The following is a 16,057-nucleotide window of genomic DNA, read 5'->3' as shown; positions in this document are numbered from 1 at the left end:
TTATAACATGCAAGTTGGGGCGCTGACGGGCACGTCCCAAGTATGTCTTTCCCGTGCTCATACGTTTGCCATTTTCCACCGTGCCAGGCGCACGTGTACAACCAATGGCAGCGCCTTCATCGCCGATTCGCTGGACGCGCGGCACGCCTAGCGCTGCCGAGGCATTACAAATCAAATTCAATAAATCATCGTAGTAGAAATTGAAATCGTTGAGTACGACATGGCCCATTGGATTGGTGCTATTGCCGACCGGCGTTACAGCTTTTCGGAAATAGGGCAGCACATCATTCCAACCCCAGCCTACATTGCCTTTCGCAAGCCAGCTATCGTAGTCGCGTCGATTTCCACGCAGAAAAAGCATACCATTTATTCCGCCCGTGCCGCCAACCATTTTACCGCGAGGCCAGTAGCATGAGCGATCACGCGCCGCATAGCAGGCGGATGTCTGCGGCTCAGTGTAGTAGTGCCAGTTGAAATTCGTAAACATTCCGTATGAGTATATACTGGGCATCTTACGATTGTCAAAGAGGAAGTTAAATATTAAAAAAACAAAAATGACCGAAGAAAATAACCTGCATACCTCAGACTCCTGTGGCGGATCACCGCCGGCCTCCAACACGAGCACCTTCCAATTGCGGTTCTCACTCAAACGACTAGCAACTACTGAACCTGCCGACCCAGCGCCAACCACAACAAAGTCGTACGCCTCCAAGCCCTTTTCCAGCGCCAAATCGCCATAGTCCTCGGGCCAGTTCTCCTTTGCAGATATTGCACATTGTGCTGTGATGAGCGTTTGTAACAGGGAGCCCAGCAAGTTGTTCAACGTGCCCACAGAGGGATTGGGACAGTGCGCGTGTAAAATGGGTGCAGACATTTGTTGCGTATGAACGTACAGAGCGTTTTACTCAGTTTGTAAGCAAGAATATACTACAATTGCTTTAAAATAGCTGACTTTTGTTTTATTTCAGAACAGATGTGAGGTGAATGCCATCGAGGTGAAATACAAAGAGGAAATACGTGTCATACACAATGCTTTATTTACTTAGCTTNTGGCACCTTTAAGCCTAAGTTGTTCGAAAACTAATATCGAATCTAATATCTTTAGGATCAGATTCGGATTCTATTCCTATAACAATCTGCTATAATATTTTAGTCAACATAAGATTGTTTAAATTTTGTTGGCCTGTGTAATAATAGTTTGGTGCTTACACATACGTTAGTGTATGGCCGAGCTTCTCCTCCGATTTGTGGAGTGCGCTTTGATGCTGTTACACAAAGGGGAGGGACCTACAGTTTTACGCCGACTCCGTGTACACGATAACTCGAGCAAGAGTTTAGATATCTCAACGACATTTGGTATTTATCCAAGGTAGGTTGGTATTGAAAATGGGCGAAATCGGACCCACTTCCCATATAACGGTACTTTCGAAAAATGCAAAAACTACGATATTTGAGTAAATATTAGATGCAAATTGTTGAGAATTAATATGTGAAGAACGATTTTGGTACAAAATAATATTGTTATGAACTTTTTGGAAAATGGGCGTGACCCCGCCCACTTATGATTAGATGCTGTATCTCAGTAGCCGCTTCACCAATCCTTCTGAAACTCGGTACGGTGTAGCTAAGAAATCTGTTGAAAATATTTGAAATCGGGCAATAACCACGCCCACCTGCCATATAACGGTAATTTACAGAAACACGCAAACTGCGATAAATCAGTAACTAAATTTACTCTGAGTTAATAGTTACAACAATCTTTTAACAATAAATAATACTGCTATAGCTCTTTTAAGAATTGGGCGTGGCACCGCCTACTTGATAACTACAAGGGTGTATCTCGGTATCTACTTTATCGATTTTTACCAAACGTGGTTCAATTCCATCATTAAGCCTAACCCAGCATATTATCGAAAACGTGTGAAAGCGGGGAAAACACCCCTACTTATCATGCAAGGGTAGTTTAGAGAAAGTTGAAACGACGTTATTTGATACCTGCGCTGGGTATATAAAGTTTGGCTTCGCCCGAGCTTATACTTCTTTACTTGTTTGATGTTGGTTTGCACAGGCCTTGAACCCAGGCCCTGCGGTCATCAGGAAAGCAGCGGAATATGTTCAAATAAGGGCTCAAGTAAGAGTGAAAGGATTCTGTATATGCAAAGAGAAAGAGGTCAAAACGAAATAAATAGTTTCTTGTGGTTCGCCATTGACACAAAGGACAAAAAAAAATTGCAAATAAATCGTTTATTAATCCGCAATAATTAGAATACGATAACATTAGGAAAAAAGTNGTTCAATTACATCATTAAGCCTAACTCAGCATATTATCGAAAAACACCCCTACTTATCATGCAAGGGTAGTTTAGAGAAAGTTGAAACGACGATATTTGATACCTGCGCTGGGTATATAAAGTTTGGCTTCGCCCGAGCTTATACTTATTTACTTGTTTGATGTTGGTTTGCACCGGGCTTGAACCCAGGCCCTGCGGTCATCAGGAAAGCAGCGGAACATGTTCAAATAAGGGCTCAAGTAAGAGTGAAAGGATTCTGTATATGCAAAAAGAAAGAGGTCAAAACGAAATAAATAGTTTCTTGTGGTTCGCCATTGACACAAAGGACAAAAAAAAAATTGCAAATAAATCGTTTATTAATCCGCAATAATTAGAATACGATAACATTAGGAAAAAAGTGATCAAATGAGGGAGCCGCGATTCTATTTCTATTACAAATCTACATATACATATATCTTACTGGGCTCCGGCTCTAACATAGAAAATACAGAACCACCCGCCCAGCGTTATTATCCCTTTGCGTCCAATGGCGTCCAGTCGTCCTTTATGAAGTCCGCGGCGCGTTCCGCAATCATAATGGTCGCTGCATTCGTATTCGCGCTCACCACGTCAGGCATAATGCTTGCATCAGCGACGCGCACATTCCAAGCGCCACGCAGTCGTAGCCGAGGACTAACACACGCAGTGGAATCGCCAGATGGGCCCATTTTCACAGTGCCTGTTACGTGGAATGACGTTGTGGAGAAGTATTTAATGTAGCAGCGCCAATAGGCATCACTTCTATATACCCATTTATCACATTCCTTTATAGGTATACGCAGAATAGTGGCATTTACAGCGCGGTAGGCATGAGTACGCACAAGACGTTCCTGGAAACGCACTCCGCGCAACATACTCTCCAAATCCTCGGGATCATCAAGGTAGTTGGGTATAATGCGCGGATTGTCCTTATAGTTCCTACTACTTAGGCGCACCAGTCCTGTCGATTTTGGATGCGAGAGTACATTGAATATATTCATCATATCAGTTTGGTTTATAATGTTGCTTAAATAATTAGCGTACTGTGGTTGCATAGCGGAGATATCTGTGGAAAGCTTCACAGCATCAATGTCGCTGTAGTGAAAGAAGATATTGTGGAATTCCGTGGTAGGGTACGTTACGTTACTATTTGGCACTGTATTGACGAAACTCACTACTGAAGTGGTGGAATGACTAGAGAGCGGGCCTTTGCCATACATCAGATAGTTAAACATGTTTTCCATGATTTTAGCTTGCCCATTGCGCTCCTTCGGACGCGCCTGCAACTTAAAATACAGCAAGGTCATTAGATGATCCTGCAGGTTGTTGCCAACAGGTAAATCATGCAGCACTGGTATTTGCAAACTATTCAGATGCTCCCTCGGTCCTACTCCCGACAGCATTAGTAGCTTAGGAGACTCGATTGTGCCCGCCGACACCACTACCTCACGCTGAATTCTCGCCGTCATTTTGTGTATATCTCGTAATACGAATGAGACCGACACAGCGCGTCGACCACTAATATCGAAGTTGATCTTTGTAACATGTGCGTTCTTTATAACATGCAAGTTGGGGCGCTGACGGGCACGTCCCAAGTATGTCTTGGCTGTGCTCATACGTTTGCCATTTTCCACCGTGCCAGGCACGCGTGTACAACCAATAGCAGCGCCATCATCGCCGATCCGCTGGACGCGCGGTACGCCCAGCACCGCCGAGGCGTTACAAACCAAATTCAATATATCATCATAGTAGAAATTGAAGTCGTTAAGTACGACATGTCCCATTGGATTGGTGCTATTTCCGACCGGCGTCACAGCTTTTTGGAAATAGGGCAGCACATCATTCCAACCCCAGCCTATATTGCCTTTCGCAAGCCAGCTATCGAAGTCGCGTCGATTTCCACGCACAAAAAGCATACCATTTATGCCGCCCGTGCCGCCAATCATTTTACCGCGAGGCCAGTAGCATGAGCGATCACGCGCCGCATAGCAGGCGGATGTCTGTGGCTCAGTGTAGTAGTTCCAGGTGTTATTCGTCAACATTGCGTATGAGTATAAACTGGGAATCTTACAATTGACAAAGAGGAAGTTAAATATTATTAAAAAAAATAAAAAATGACTGTAGAAAAAAAACCTGCATACATCAGACTCCTGTGGAGGATCACCGCCGGCCTCCAACACGAGCACCTTCCAGTTGCGGTTCTCACTCAAACGACTAGCAACAACTGAACCTGCCGACCCAGCGCCAACCACAACAAAGTCGTACGTCTCCAAGCCCTTTTCCAGCGCCAAATCGCCATAGTCCTCGGGCCAGTTCTCCTTTGCAGATATTGCACATTGTGCTGTGATGAGCGTTTGTAACAGGGAGCCCAGCAAGTTGTTCAACGTGCCCACAGAGGGATTGGGACAGTGCGCGTGTAAAATGGGTGCAGACATTTGTTGCGTATGAACGTACAGAGCGTTTTACTCAGTTTGTAAGCAAGAATATACTACAATTGCTTTAAAATAGCTGACTTTTGTTTTATTTCAGAACAGATGTGAGGTGAATGCCATCGAGGTGAAATACAAAGAGGAAATACGTGTCATACACAATGCTTTATTTACTTAGCTTAAACGACTAAGTTCCCGGATAAAATACGATAGCCGTAAATATGTAAATACATAAATAAGCACGCGTACGACTGAAGAATAAACAGTCTTTGATACAACTTCTATTTGCAGAAAGATGCGATTGAACTTGAGAAAAAATTGTTCGCTGACGCAAGTTTGCGCCATCAGTCTTTGTGAACGGAATTATCGCCAATGCCTGTTAAGCGATTATTAAGGATCTCTCTTCTTTTGAGTAGCGCACCATGTTAGTTTTAGAGTGAATAGAGAAACTTAACTTCATGCCAAGGGGTAATACTTTGGATATGAGGATAATAATAATAACACTGCCCAGCAAAATTCTGTTGCGTAAAATATTGCAGCCGATTCTTATAAGATTTTGATCGAATCTGATCTTGAATTTTTTTTCCAGTTTTTAAGTTTTCAAGCAACTTGGGGTTAAAGGTGTCTTCCTCTCCACTGCTAGATTTCCACTGCTAGAGTCAGTTCTACTTCAAAGAGTGGTACAGGAATTTCTGCAGTATGTAGATAAAGGCCGTTAACCCTTTAACCATATTTTTTTTAATTTTGAGTATTTAAGGGCAGTGTTTAGGCTTTCATATCCTCCCACACAGACAGATATATGGCATCAATATATTGTTTTACAGAGGCTCAAAAATGTTCAAAAACGGTTTTTTGGCACCTTTAAGCCTAAGTTGCTCGAAAACTAATATCAAATCTAATATCTTTAGGGTCAGATTCGGATTCTGCGGGAAAAATCGTATAACAATCAGCTATAATATTTTAGTCAACATAAGATTGTTTAAATTTTGTTGGCCTGTATAATAATAGTTTGGTGCTTACACATACGTTAGTGTATGGCCGAGCTTCTCCTCCGATTTGTGGAGTGCGCTTTGATGCTGTTACACAAAGGGGAGGGACCTACAGTTTTACGCCGACTCCGTGTACACGATAACTCGAGCAAGAATTTAGATATCTCAACGACATTTGGTATTTATCCAAGGTAGGTTGGTATTGAAAATGGGCGAAATCGGACCCACTTCCCATATAACGGTACTTTCGAAAAATGCAAAAACTACGATATTTGAGTAAATATTAGATGCAAATTGTTGAGAATTAATATGTGAAGAACGATTTTGGTACAAAATAATATTGTTATGAACTTTTTGGAAAATGGGCGTGACCCCGCCCACTTATGATTAGATGCTGTATCTCAGTAGCCGCTTCACCAATCCTTCTGAAACTCGGTACGGTGTAGCTAAGAAATCTGTTGAAAATATTTGAAATCGGGCAATAACCACGCCCACCTGCCATATAACGGTAATTTACAGAAACACGCAAACTGCGATAAATCAGTAACTAAATTTACTTCTGAGTTAATAGTTACAACACACTTTTAACAATAAATAATACTGCTATAGCTTTAAAAAAAAAAAAAAAATTGGGCGTGGCACCGCCCACATGATAACAACGTGGTTCAATTACATCATTAAGCCTAACTCAGCATATTATCGAAAAACACCCCTACTTATCATGCAAGGGTAGTTTAGAGAAAGTTGAAACGACGATATTTGATACCTGCGCTGGGTATATAAAGTTTGGCTTCGCCCGAGCTTATACTTATTTACTTGTTTGATGTTGGTTTGCACCGGGCTTGAACCCAGGCCCTGCGGTCATCAGGAAAGCAGCGGAACATGTTCAAATAAGGGCTCAAGTAAGAGTGAAAGGATTCTGTATATGCAAAAAGAAAGAGGTCAAAACGAAATAAATAGTTTCTTGTGGTTCGCCATTGACACAAAGGACAAAAAAAAAATTGCAAATAAATCGTTTATTAATCCGCAATAATTAGAATACGATAACATTAGGAAAAAAGTGATCAAATGAGGGAGCCGCGATTCTATTTCTATTACAAATCTACATATACATATATCTTACTGGGCTCCGGCTCTAACATAGAAAATACAGAACCACCCGCCCAGCGTTATTATCCCTTTGCGTCCAATGGCGTCCAGTCGTCCTTTATGAAGTCCGCGGCGCGTTCCGCAATCATAATGGTCGCTGCATTCGTATTCGCGCTCACCACGTCAGGCATAATGCTTGCATCAGCGACGCGCACATTCCAAGCGCCACGCAGTCGTAGCCGAGGACTAACACACGCAGTGGAATCGCCAGATGGGCCCATTTTCACAGTGCCTGTTACGTGGAATGACGTTGTGGAGAAGTATTTAATGTAGCAGCGCCAATAGGCATCACTTCTATATACCCATTTATCACATTCCTTTATAGGTATACGCAGAATAGTGGCATTTACAGCGCGGTAGGCATGAGTACGCACAAGACGTTCCTGGAAACGCACTCCGCGCAACATACTCTCCAAATCCTCGGGATCATCAAGGTAGTTGGGTATAATGCGCGGATTGTCCTTATAGTTCCTACTACTTAGGCGCACCAGTCCTGTCGATTTTGGATGCGAGAGTACATTGAATATATTCATCATATCAGTTTGGTTTATAATGTTGCTTAAATAATTAGCGTACTGTGGTTGCATAGCGGAGATATCTGTGGAAAGCTTCACAGCATCAATGTCGCTGTAGTGAAAGAAGATATTGTGGAATTCCGTGGTAGGGTACGTTACGTTACTATTTGGCACTGTATTGACGAAACTCACTACTGAAGTGGTGGAATGACTAGAGAGCGGGCCTTTGCCATACATCAGATAGTTAAACATGTTTTCCATGATTTTAGCTTGCCCATTGCGCTCCTTCGGACGCGCCTGCAACTTAAAATACAGCAAGGTCATTAGATGATCCTGCAGGTTGTTGCCAACAGGTAAATCATGCAGCACTGGTATTTGCAAACTATTCAGATGCTCCCTCGGTCCTACTCCCGACAGCATTAGTAGCTTAGGAGACTCGATTGTGCCCGCTGAAACCACTAGCTCACGCTGAATTCTCGCCGACATTTTGTATCTATCTCGTAATACGAATGACACCGACACAGCGCGTCGCCCACTAGTATCGAAGTTGATCTTTGTGACATGTGCGTTCTTTATAACATGCAAGTTGGGGCGCTGACGGGCACGTCCCAAGTATGTTTTGGCTGTGCTCATACGTTTGCCATTTTCCACCGTGCCAGGCACGCGTGTACAACCAATAGCAGCGCCATCATCGCCGATCCGCTGGACGCGCGGTACGCCCAGCACCGCCGAGGCGTTACAAACCAAATTCAATATATCATCATAGTAGAAATTGAAGTCGTTAAGTACGACATGTCCCATTGGATTGGTGCTATTTCCGACCGGCGTTACAGCTTTTTGGAAATAGGGCAGCACATCATTCCAACCCCAGCCTACATTACCTTTCGCAAGCCAGCTATCGAAGTCGCGTCGATTTCCACGCACAAAAAGCATACCATTTATACCGCCCGTGCCGCCAATCATTTTACCGCGAGGCCAGTAGCATGAGCGATCACGCGCCGCATAGCAGGCGGATGTCTGTGGCTCAGTGTAGTAGTTCCAGGTGTTATTCGTCAACATTGCGTATGAGTATAAACTGGGAATCTTACAATTGACAAAGAGGAAGTTAAATATTATTAAAAAAAATAAAAAATGACTGTAGAAAAAAAACCTGCATACATCAGACTCCTGTGGAGGATCACCGCCGGCCTCCAACACGAGCACCTTCCAGTTGCGGTTCTCACTCAAACGACTAGCAACAACTGAACCTGCCGACCCAGCGCCAACCACAACAAAGTCGTACGTCTCCAAGCCCTTTTCCAGCGCCAAATCGCCATAGTCCTCGGGCCAGTTCTGCTTTGCAGATATTGCACATTGTGCTGTGATGAGCGTTTGTAACAGGGAGCCCAGCAAGTTGTTCAACGTGCCCACAGAGGGATTGGGACAGTGCGCGTGTAAAATGGGTGCAGACATTTGTTGCGTATGAACGTACAGAGCGTTTTACTCAGTTTGTAAGCAAGAATATACTACAATTGCTTTAAAATAGCTGACTTTTGTTTTATTTCAGAACAGTTGTGAGGTGAAATACAAAGAGGAAATACGTGTCATACACAATGCTTTATTTACTTAGCTTAAACGACTAAGTTTCCGGACAAAATACGATAACAGTAAATAAATACATAAATATGCTCGCATACGGCTGAAGAATAAACATTCTTTGATGCAACCTTTATTTGCAGAAAGATGCGATTGAACTTGAGAAAACAAATTATTCGCAGACGCAAATTTTTGCCATGAGTCTGCGTAAACAGAATTATCGGCAATGCCCCCCTACAGCTACATAACGAAGGAGAAATTTTCAAAAATCAAGAAATAAAAAGTACAAAATTGTATGCTTAATCGAATTCGTTCTCTTAATCGAAAATGTTCTCAATTTCCACATTAGGTCTGAGTTTTTCTTTGCTGATACAATGAAGTAATCACAGCGTTAAGCATTGAATTGTTATAGAATTGAATGAAACACGCGTTTGAGTTTCGCTGACCGTTCTGTGATGAACAGGATGGAAAAACCCAACGAGAAGAACAAGCACGCAAGATGGTCGGAAGAATATAAGGCTATCAGGAAGTTTTCACAAAATTTTCCTGAAGTTGTGGAAGCTTTAAAAATTGGTAAATTCAGGGAAACTTTTCCACAAGTAAGTCTGCGTATCAATTGTGTGCTGCTATAACAAGGCCGATGTTCATCATTGCCTTAATGGCAATTGCTAAATATTAAACGTTGCTGGAACCTACAACACACATTTTGCAATTGAAGACAACAGACCTTATCGCCGTTGATCAGCATATTGAAAATATTTTGGAGGTGGTTACGAATGATCGAAAGACTGCAGAAGGTGTCAATACGGAGTTAATTAAAAAATCTCGTATGATTACAAGTATAAATTTCTTTACCACATTTGGCAGGTAAACAAAAAATAGAAGTAAAACCCGTCGGTGTCGGTCAATGAAAATGAGTACTGGCGACGGTCTATAATAAAACCGTATATGGACTCACTAAAGGCTTCTTTACAACTACACTTTTCCAATGAAAATACTCCAGCTTTTTCACTGTCTAGATTGCACCCACTGTATTCTATTAAATATTTCAGGTACAAAAGAACGCGAAGCATTTTTAACAGATCTATGACCTAGATATGGGCAACGAACTCATTCTTTGGTACAATTTATGGAATAAAAAGAACTTGTCGGAAGAATTGTAGGATGTTGGAAATTGTAAATCTATTTAAAGAAGAAAAGAATTTTTAACAGCGATACCATGCACAACAGCGACTGTGGAGCGATCGTTTAGTACACTTCGAACAGTAAAAACCTGGCTCAGAAGCACAACAGGAGAAGAAAGGCTTTCTAGACTATGCCACATGGGCGTCCATAGAAAAGTCGTTACCGAGAACCGCAAGATGATTCAGGAGGAAATAATCGAAAAGTTTGCTTAAAAACCGAGGCGTTTGTTATTAGCGTAAAAATGATTAGATAAAAAATATGTAAAAAAATTAACCAGTATATTTCGTTTATTTTCTTGTGGTTCCCCATTGACGAACCTGACAGCTAAAGCCTCTTGGAATCTAACTCACCCAATAGAGATCTTTAAAGCACACATGCATATAAACCTATGTACATATCGAGGCCTAAAGCTGCCTTTACACGGGTCGATTTCTGTTGACTGGAAAATCGACTAGCCAAAGCATTTACATTTTACGGTTAAATTGCCATTTACACGGGTCGATTTTGGCTGAACGACAAAAATTGACTAGAAAATCGAACCGTGTAAAGGCAGCATAAGCCTTTAAAAATTTTTAAAAATGTTGCGAACGTTTTTTGGCAATATGTATGTATATCTTCTACCCATGTACTATGGGCCAGAAACTAAAAAATTATTTACAGTTGAGTTAGTCTCACCAAATTTCGCATGCAGAGTACCTCGGACGACAGAAGTGGTTCAGAAAAATATGGACCCCCTTGCCAGAGGTTCTCCTATAAAGAGGCTTAAAAAAATTAAATTTGTTTTATCTAAGCTTGAATATTTTTGCAAATTAACGGTCAAACCACACCCCTTTTTCTTTGGTGTATCCATATAAAAGCCAGACCTGGAGTCTGTCACTAAGCTATTGTCACAAAGCTTTGCCCCGAATACCGCAAATAAAGTTTTCTTCAATTCTATTTAATTAATTTTTATTTTTTTAGTAAATCCTAATATAAAAAAAATACTCCTAAAGTCAGTCTGGAAAGACAGATAATAGTTTTGTTCGCTCATGCAAAAACTTGTACAAGCTGGTACCAATTGTTACCGAATCGCGTTCATTTGGACCAAAAGTTGTAAAACTTGCAAAGAGAGAGCACAATTTTGACATTTCATTTGGAGGGGAAGTTGCAAATTCATGCTGGGAAAATTTTTGCAGGCAAGGATTATGACACACGGTTGCATTTTTGTCAACAATAATTTAAACCAACAAGTTCGTTAAATTTAAAAATGTAAATCTTGACGTGATTTACTAATTTTTAGCAAAAAAAAACCGACTTTAATTCTAATATAAAAATATATATATGTATATCTCATGATCTACTGATCGGATCTTAACGAGATTAGTAAAAAATAAACCTTGGATTATAACTTATCGGCGAAATAAAAAATATGTTTCATCTAATAACTGTTATGAAACAACGTTTTCGTTAAATTTCAAAATTCGGGAAACGTTTTCAATTTGAAAATTCGAGATAACAGTTATTTTTCGTCCCCGCTTCTAACAGCTAGTTGAGAAGTAGAAGGCACCACCGCTTCGGGGATTTTGAAAAGCCCAATTACTTCACGCGCAAATGGCAGTTTTTATGTCTGCGTTCATACAAAAATAAACTTGATGATAATGGATCACAGCTATCCACCGTTCTGTGATACGTATCAAGTATATCAATGGCTGAGTGGAAGATCGACCTATCTCGGTAGCCAGTTCGAAAACGCCCTATCTCAGACAACTTTCCAAGAACGCCCTACTTCAGAATTTTATTGAAAAATACCGTATCTCAGAATTTGGTTCATAAACGCTCTATTTCAAACGAAAATACATTGAAAATAAGCTGAGATAGGGCGTTTTCGAATCGGCAGCTCGGGTAGGGTGTTCTTCAACCGAATTCTGAGATGGGGCCTTCTTGAATTGGCTGCCGAGATAGGCCGATCTTCCACTAACCCATCGATATTATGTATTCTGGAATCATTTTTCTGTCGTTTTTTGCAAAATATAATACTGTTACAAAAAACCTGATGTTTTAAAAACAAATTGCAAGTATAATACTCCCTTAACAATTGTTAACAACACAAGTCCTACTCCGAGAAATATGACAAATATCAAAATAAGCACTAATGGCAAGTATTTAACTAAACATGGTATTTCAGGTCTAAGTAAATAACTCCAATGTTGGGATCCATGTTCATAAAAAATTGGATTGCGAATATATTTTGCAAAACCACTTTTTACCTTTTTTAATAAAATTTAAACATCAACAGCTGTCTAAGCAGTTTGCCGACTGTCATCATTTTTTTTCGAAATTTCCCCCCATTTTATTACAAATCGACCACCAACAAATACTTTGTACAAAGCGAAAGTTTAAGAACTGACTTTTTGCCAATAAAAATGAAAATGGTCCCATAGTGCCATGGTACAGTATTGTAAAATGCTATTCTTTAAACAATGCAGTAAAGAAATCAGTAATTGGGTCACAACTGCAGTTTAAATGCCTCAACTGGCTTAAACTCGAAATGTAAAAACACGAAAACAAAAATAATATTTTAAACAAAACCGTCATGACGAACACTTCGATACAGCTGCCATGCGCGGCGCAAAGTGTCGGCGCAGTCAATAGTCTAGTTACCACACTGTTCCAAACGATATTAACAGCACAATGCGCGCTTTCTGCAAAGTCCGACTGGCCTCCGGACTACGGCGATGAGGCACTGAACGATGGTATCGGGAAATACGATTTCATAGTTATAGGTGCTGGCTCGGCAGGCTCGGTTGTTGCCAGTCGTTTGTGCGAGAACGCCAAGTGGAAAGTGCTGGTGTTGGAGGCGGGCGATGACCCACCACAGGAGTCAGAGGTGCTGCAAGTTTCATATTTCACTTATCTTAACTACAGCTAAATTTTTTTCAGATTCCCGGCTTGCATATTTATTTGGAGCGCACTCGTTATTCTTGGGATTACTACTCGGAACCACAACCACACATTTGTCAAGCGCTAAAACGTCGATTATGCTACACTCCGCGCGGTAAGCTCATAGGCGGCACAGGCGCAATAAATGGCATGATATACGTGAAGGGGCATCGCCAGGATTTCGACGATTGGCTGGCAGCGGGCAATACACAGTGGGGCTGGGCTGATGTGAAGCAATTTTATGAGCGCGCTGTGAGCCCTGTGGGCAATGCCACGCATCCCATGGGCTATGTGGTGCTCGACGCAAACAAAGATGTAGGAAGTATGCTACTGAACGGCGCCATTTTTAATGCTACCGCAGAATTGGGTGTGCCCTCCAGGTCGGCGTTCGAAGATGGCATAGAAGTAGGCACTGCATTCTTGCCGGTAACTAATAGCAATGGTAGACGCACGTCTACTGGGAAGACATATTTGGCCAAGGTTTCGAGGCGACCGAATCTGCATGTGATCAAAAATGCGCACGTGCACAAAATCCATTTCGATAGTAGCGGCAAGCGGGCCACCAGGGTAACATTTTCGTTGCGCGAGAGTTATGAGTTGAGTGCTGAGGTGCGCAAGGAGGTGGTGCTCTCGGCAGGCACCATAGATTCGCCCAAGTTGCTGATGTTATCGGGCGTGGGACCGCGCAAGCATCTTGAAAAACTGGACATACCGGTGGTACACGATCTGCCAGTTGGTTCAAATCTGCGCGATCACGTAAGCCTAATGGTTCATTTTAAATTGGAAAACACATCTTTCGACGCGTTGGAGCAGACGAGGCACATCGATTTATTATACCAATTCCTGACTCGCAACAACAGTCGGTTGGTTAATGGATCAAGTAGTATCACCTCCTTCGTGAACACCAAAAGGGATAGCGATTTACCAGATATGCAATATCACTACGCACTAAACCAACAAGGCGATGTTGAGTCCCTCGGAGTTTATTTTGCGCGACGTGACCAAAAGTACACAGCGAGCTTAATTCGGCAATTAAGGAAGTCACATTTGATCTCCTTTTTATTGTTGTCGACCAAGCCTCGCTCCGTAGGCAAAATACGTCTGCGCAGTTCCGATTACCTTGATCATCCACGCATCTTTTCGAATTATCTTAGTGATCCCGAAGACATGGCGACTATACTGCGAGGGATACGCTTCATCGAACGGTTAGAGGGCACAAAGGCCATGCGGGAACTAAATGCAACCCTGTTCCGTATACCACTCGAGGAGTGCGATGAGTACGAGTACCGCTCCGAAGCCTACTGGCGTTGCTACGTTAAATACTTCGGAGAGGGTGGCTATCACCTGACCGGCACCGTGAAAATGGGCCCCAGTAGCGATCGGGGAGCATGCGTGGATCCACGATTACGGCTTTATGGTGTAGAGAATTTGCGAGTGGCCGATGCCAGCATAATGCCCGATGTGCCACACGCAAATACGAATGCACCGACGATTATGATTGGCGAAAGGGGGGCGGACTTTATAAAACAGGATTGGAAAGAGGATGACCAAGGGTCGAATGAGTCAAAGTGACGTAGTTTAAATGAGTTATAAGTCGTACACTTTCTTTTACAATCACGTTTTTTTTTAACTAATCCTCCTCCGAAAATAAATGCATAAATTTCTATTCATTGGAGTCTTTCTCTGCACTCTGCAATGCTGCGTCAATCTGGTCAACTGGAACGAGTAGAGGGCGCTCGGAAAAGTTAAACTCTTTAAGTACGAGCCTTTTAAGAAAACGGTCAAGAAATAAATTGCTAATAGCTCTGATCCAATACATTTCGTGTAAAATCCTGTAAAAATGTCAACAGTCAAATTACTCTCGGAAGTGAGAGCAAAAAGTGAGTAACAACCAAAAAGTACGGGAACAAAAAAAGCATTTTTCCTGTAAAAACGTCAACCAGTGATCGCTTGACACTTTTCATGACTTTACCAGCAGAAAAAGTTCGGGTATAATCTTGCAACTTCATTATCTACACAACTCTCCATAAATCTCTCTCATTTACAGGATTTTAGAGGACCGGATCATTCTTCCTGTAACTTTCAAGTTCGCGAAAAAACTTGTAAGTTCATGGAGTACTGGATCAGAACTAATATTTCATGTGTATGAATAGTTTGTAGTGTCCAAGAAGTTTTGTCATCTGATATTTTACAGCCTGCTGTCACACTTTTTTCTTACGAAATAATGGAACAGGCATATACTTCTGCTGAAAATAAGGGGGCCTAGTGCTCTTCAAAAAAAAAAAACACTTAACTAGACATGGTGCAAACGGCCCTTAACTTGTTAAATGAAAAAGAGCTTTTTGGAAAACACAATCGTCCACATTGAACATTTGGAGTTAACTTTGACGGTTGTTTGATTACCAATAAAAATTCGAAAAAAATATTCAAAATCAAGTTTTTGTGTTTCAATTTGTTTTGTGCGAATTTCTGCTTCATGATATTAACGCATACGGATTACTTAGAGACTTCAAAATGTTTAGTTTGTATGCACTATTTATCTCTGCATACGATGAGACCTCATGGAAAATAACTCATAACCGCCTTGGCCTCTTTTTTGGCCGCCAGACATGCATACAATGTTGATATTTTTTAAATTTTAATATTTTTCAGAAAATAAATTTTTTGAACGTTGGCGTGTGAAATGAAAGCTTTTGGGTCTTTCTGATTGGTCGGAGCAGAAAGCTTTCCGATACAACACTGCGCTGAACTGGTTTTCAAACGAGTTAAATGATTCAACTGGTTCCATTTTCCAACAACAATTGCATGCGATTTAACTTGTTTATGAACATGTTTTGTTCATTTAACTGGTTCAAGCCCATTTAACATGTTTAGCTTGTCAATTTGAACGTAGTATAAGCTTGAATATTTTTGCAAATTAACGGTCAAACCACACCCCTTTTTCTTTGGTGTATCCATATAAAAGCCAGACCTGGAGTCTGTCACAA

General features: G+C 41.5%; 4 protein-coding genes and 2 long non-coding RNA genes across 6 annotated transcripts; 3 read left to right on the top strand and 3 right to left on the bottom strand.

The window, feature by feature from the left end:
* Window positions 1–63: 63 nt before the first annotated feature.
* On the bottom strand, window positions 64–874 carry LOC108366730 (glucose dehydrogenase [FAD, quinone]-like; the record flags this gene model as incomplete). The annotated part of the gene is made up of 2 exons (XM_017621188.1): window positions 581–874; window positions 64–511 (listed from the first exon to the last, which is right to left on the bottom strand). Coding segments are annotated over exons 1-2 (742 nt in total), but the record flags the coding sequence as incomplete, so codon positions are not given.
* Window positions 875–2,335: 1,461 nt separating this feature from the next.
* Window positions 2,336–4,781, bottom strand: LOC108366723 (glucose dehydrogenase [FAD, quinone]-like). Its single transcript, XM_017621183.1, has 2 exons — window positions 4,451–4,781; window positions 2,336–4,375 (listed from the first exon to the last, which is right to left on the bottom strand). Exons 1-2 carry the CDS (start codon window positions 4,742–4,744, stop codon window positions 2,801–2,803), a joined length of 1,869 nt encoding a protein of 622 aa, XP_017476672.1. The 5' UTR covers window positions 4,745–4,781; the 3' UTR covers window positions 2,336–2,800.
* On the top strand, window positions 4,691–5,772 carry LOC108366725 (uncharacterized). The gene is made up of 3 exons (XR_001848147.1): window positions 4,691–4,782; window positions 4,839–4,961; window positions 5,030–5,772. It is a non-coding gene; the product is annotated as an uncharacterized LOC108366725 (long non-coding RNA).
* A 662-nt stretch (window positions 5,773–6,434) lies between these two features.
* On the bottom strand, window positions 6,435–8,880 carry LOC108366720 (glucose dehydrogenase [FAD, quinone]-like). Its single transcript, XM_017621181.1, has 2 exons — window positions 8,550–8,880; window positions 6,435–8,474 (listed from the first exon to the last, which is right to left on the bottom strand). The coding sequence occupies exons 1-2, from the start codon at window positions 8,841–8,843 to the stop codon at window positions 6,900–6,902; spliced, it is 1,869 nt and encodes a 622-aa protein (XP_017476670.1). The 5' UTR covers window positions 8,844–8,880; the 3' UTR covers window positions 6,435–6,899.
* On the top strand, window positions 8,790–10,424 carry LOC108366722 (uncharacterized). Its single transcript, XR_001848146.1, has 4 exons — window positions 8,790–8,881; window positions 8,938–9,037; window positions 9,110–9,249; window positions 9,316–10,424. It is a non-coding gene; the product is annotated as an uncharacterized LOC108366722 (long non-coding RNA).
* A 1,550-nt stretch (window positions 10,425–11,974) lies between these two features.
* Window positions 11,975–15,009, top strand: LOC108366721 (glucose dehydrogenase [FAD, quinone]-like). The gene is made up of 2 exons (XM_017621182.1): window positions 11,975–13,017; window positions 13,071–15,009. The coding sequence occupies exons 1-2, from the start codon at window positions 12,724–12,726 to the stop codon at window positions 14,640–14,642; spliced, it is 1,866 nt and encodes a 621-aa protein (XP_017476671.1). The 5' UTR covers window positions 11,975–12,723; the 3' UTR covers window positions 14,643–15,009.
* The last annotated feature ends 1,048 nt before the right edge of the window (window positions 15,010–16,057 follow it).

The sequence above is a fragment of the Rhagoletis zephyria genome, unplaced genomic scaffold (genome assembly GCF_001687245.7).
Source record: "Rhagoletis zephyria isolate East Lansing unplaced genomic scaffold, Rhagoletis_zephyria_1.1 Rzeph_scaffold_02386, whole genome shotgun sequence".
NCBI lineage: Eukaryota > Metazoa > Arthropoda > Insecta > Diptera > Tephritidae > Rhagoletis > Rhagoletis zephyria.
This window is presented reverse-complemented; position numbering and strand designations above follow the sequence as displayed.

What these genes read in the sequence shown, in the direction of transcription:
- LOC108366723 (XM_017621183.1), bottom strand. Translation starts at nt 4,744, where the DNA reads ATGTCTGCACCCATTTTACACGCGCACTGTCCCAATCCCTCTGTGGGC. An exon ending in ATCCTCCACAGGAGTCTGAT is followed by an intron (nt 4,376 to 4,450) that starts GTATGCAGGTTT and finishes GTCAATTGTAAG; the next exon opens with ATTCCCAGTTTATACTCATA.
- LOC108366720 (XM_017621181.1), bottom strand. Translation starts at nt 8,843, where the DNA reads ATGTCTGCACCCATTTTACACGCGCACTGTCCCAATCCCTCTGTGGGC. An exon ending in ATCCTCCACAGGAGTCTGAT is followed by an intron (nt 8,475 to 8,549) that starts GTATGCAGGTTT and finishes GTCAATTGTAAG; the next exon opens with ATTCCCAGTTTATACTCATA.
- LOC108366721 (XM_017621182.1), top strand. Translation starts at nt 12,724, where the DNA reads ATGACGAACACTTCGATACAGCTGCCATGCGCGGCGCAAAGTGTCGGC. An exon ending in ACCCACCACAGGAGTCAGAG is followed by an intron (nt 13,018 to 13,070) that starts GTGCTGCAAGTT and finishes AATTTTTTTCAG; the next exon opens with ATTCCCGGCTTGCATATTTA.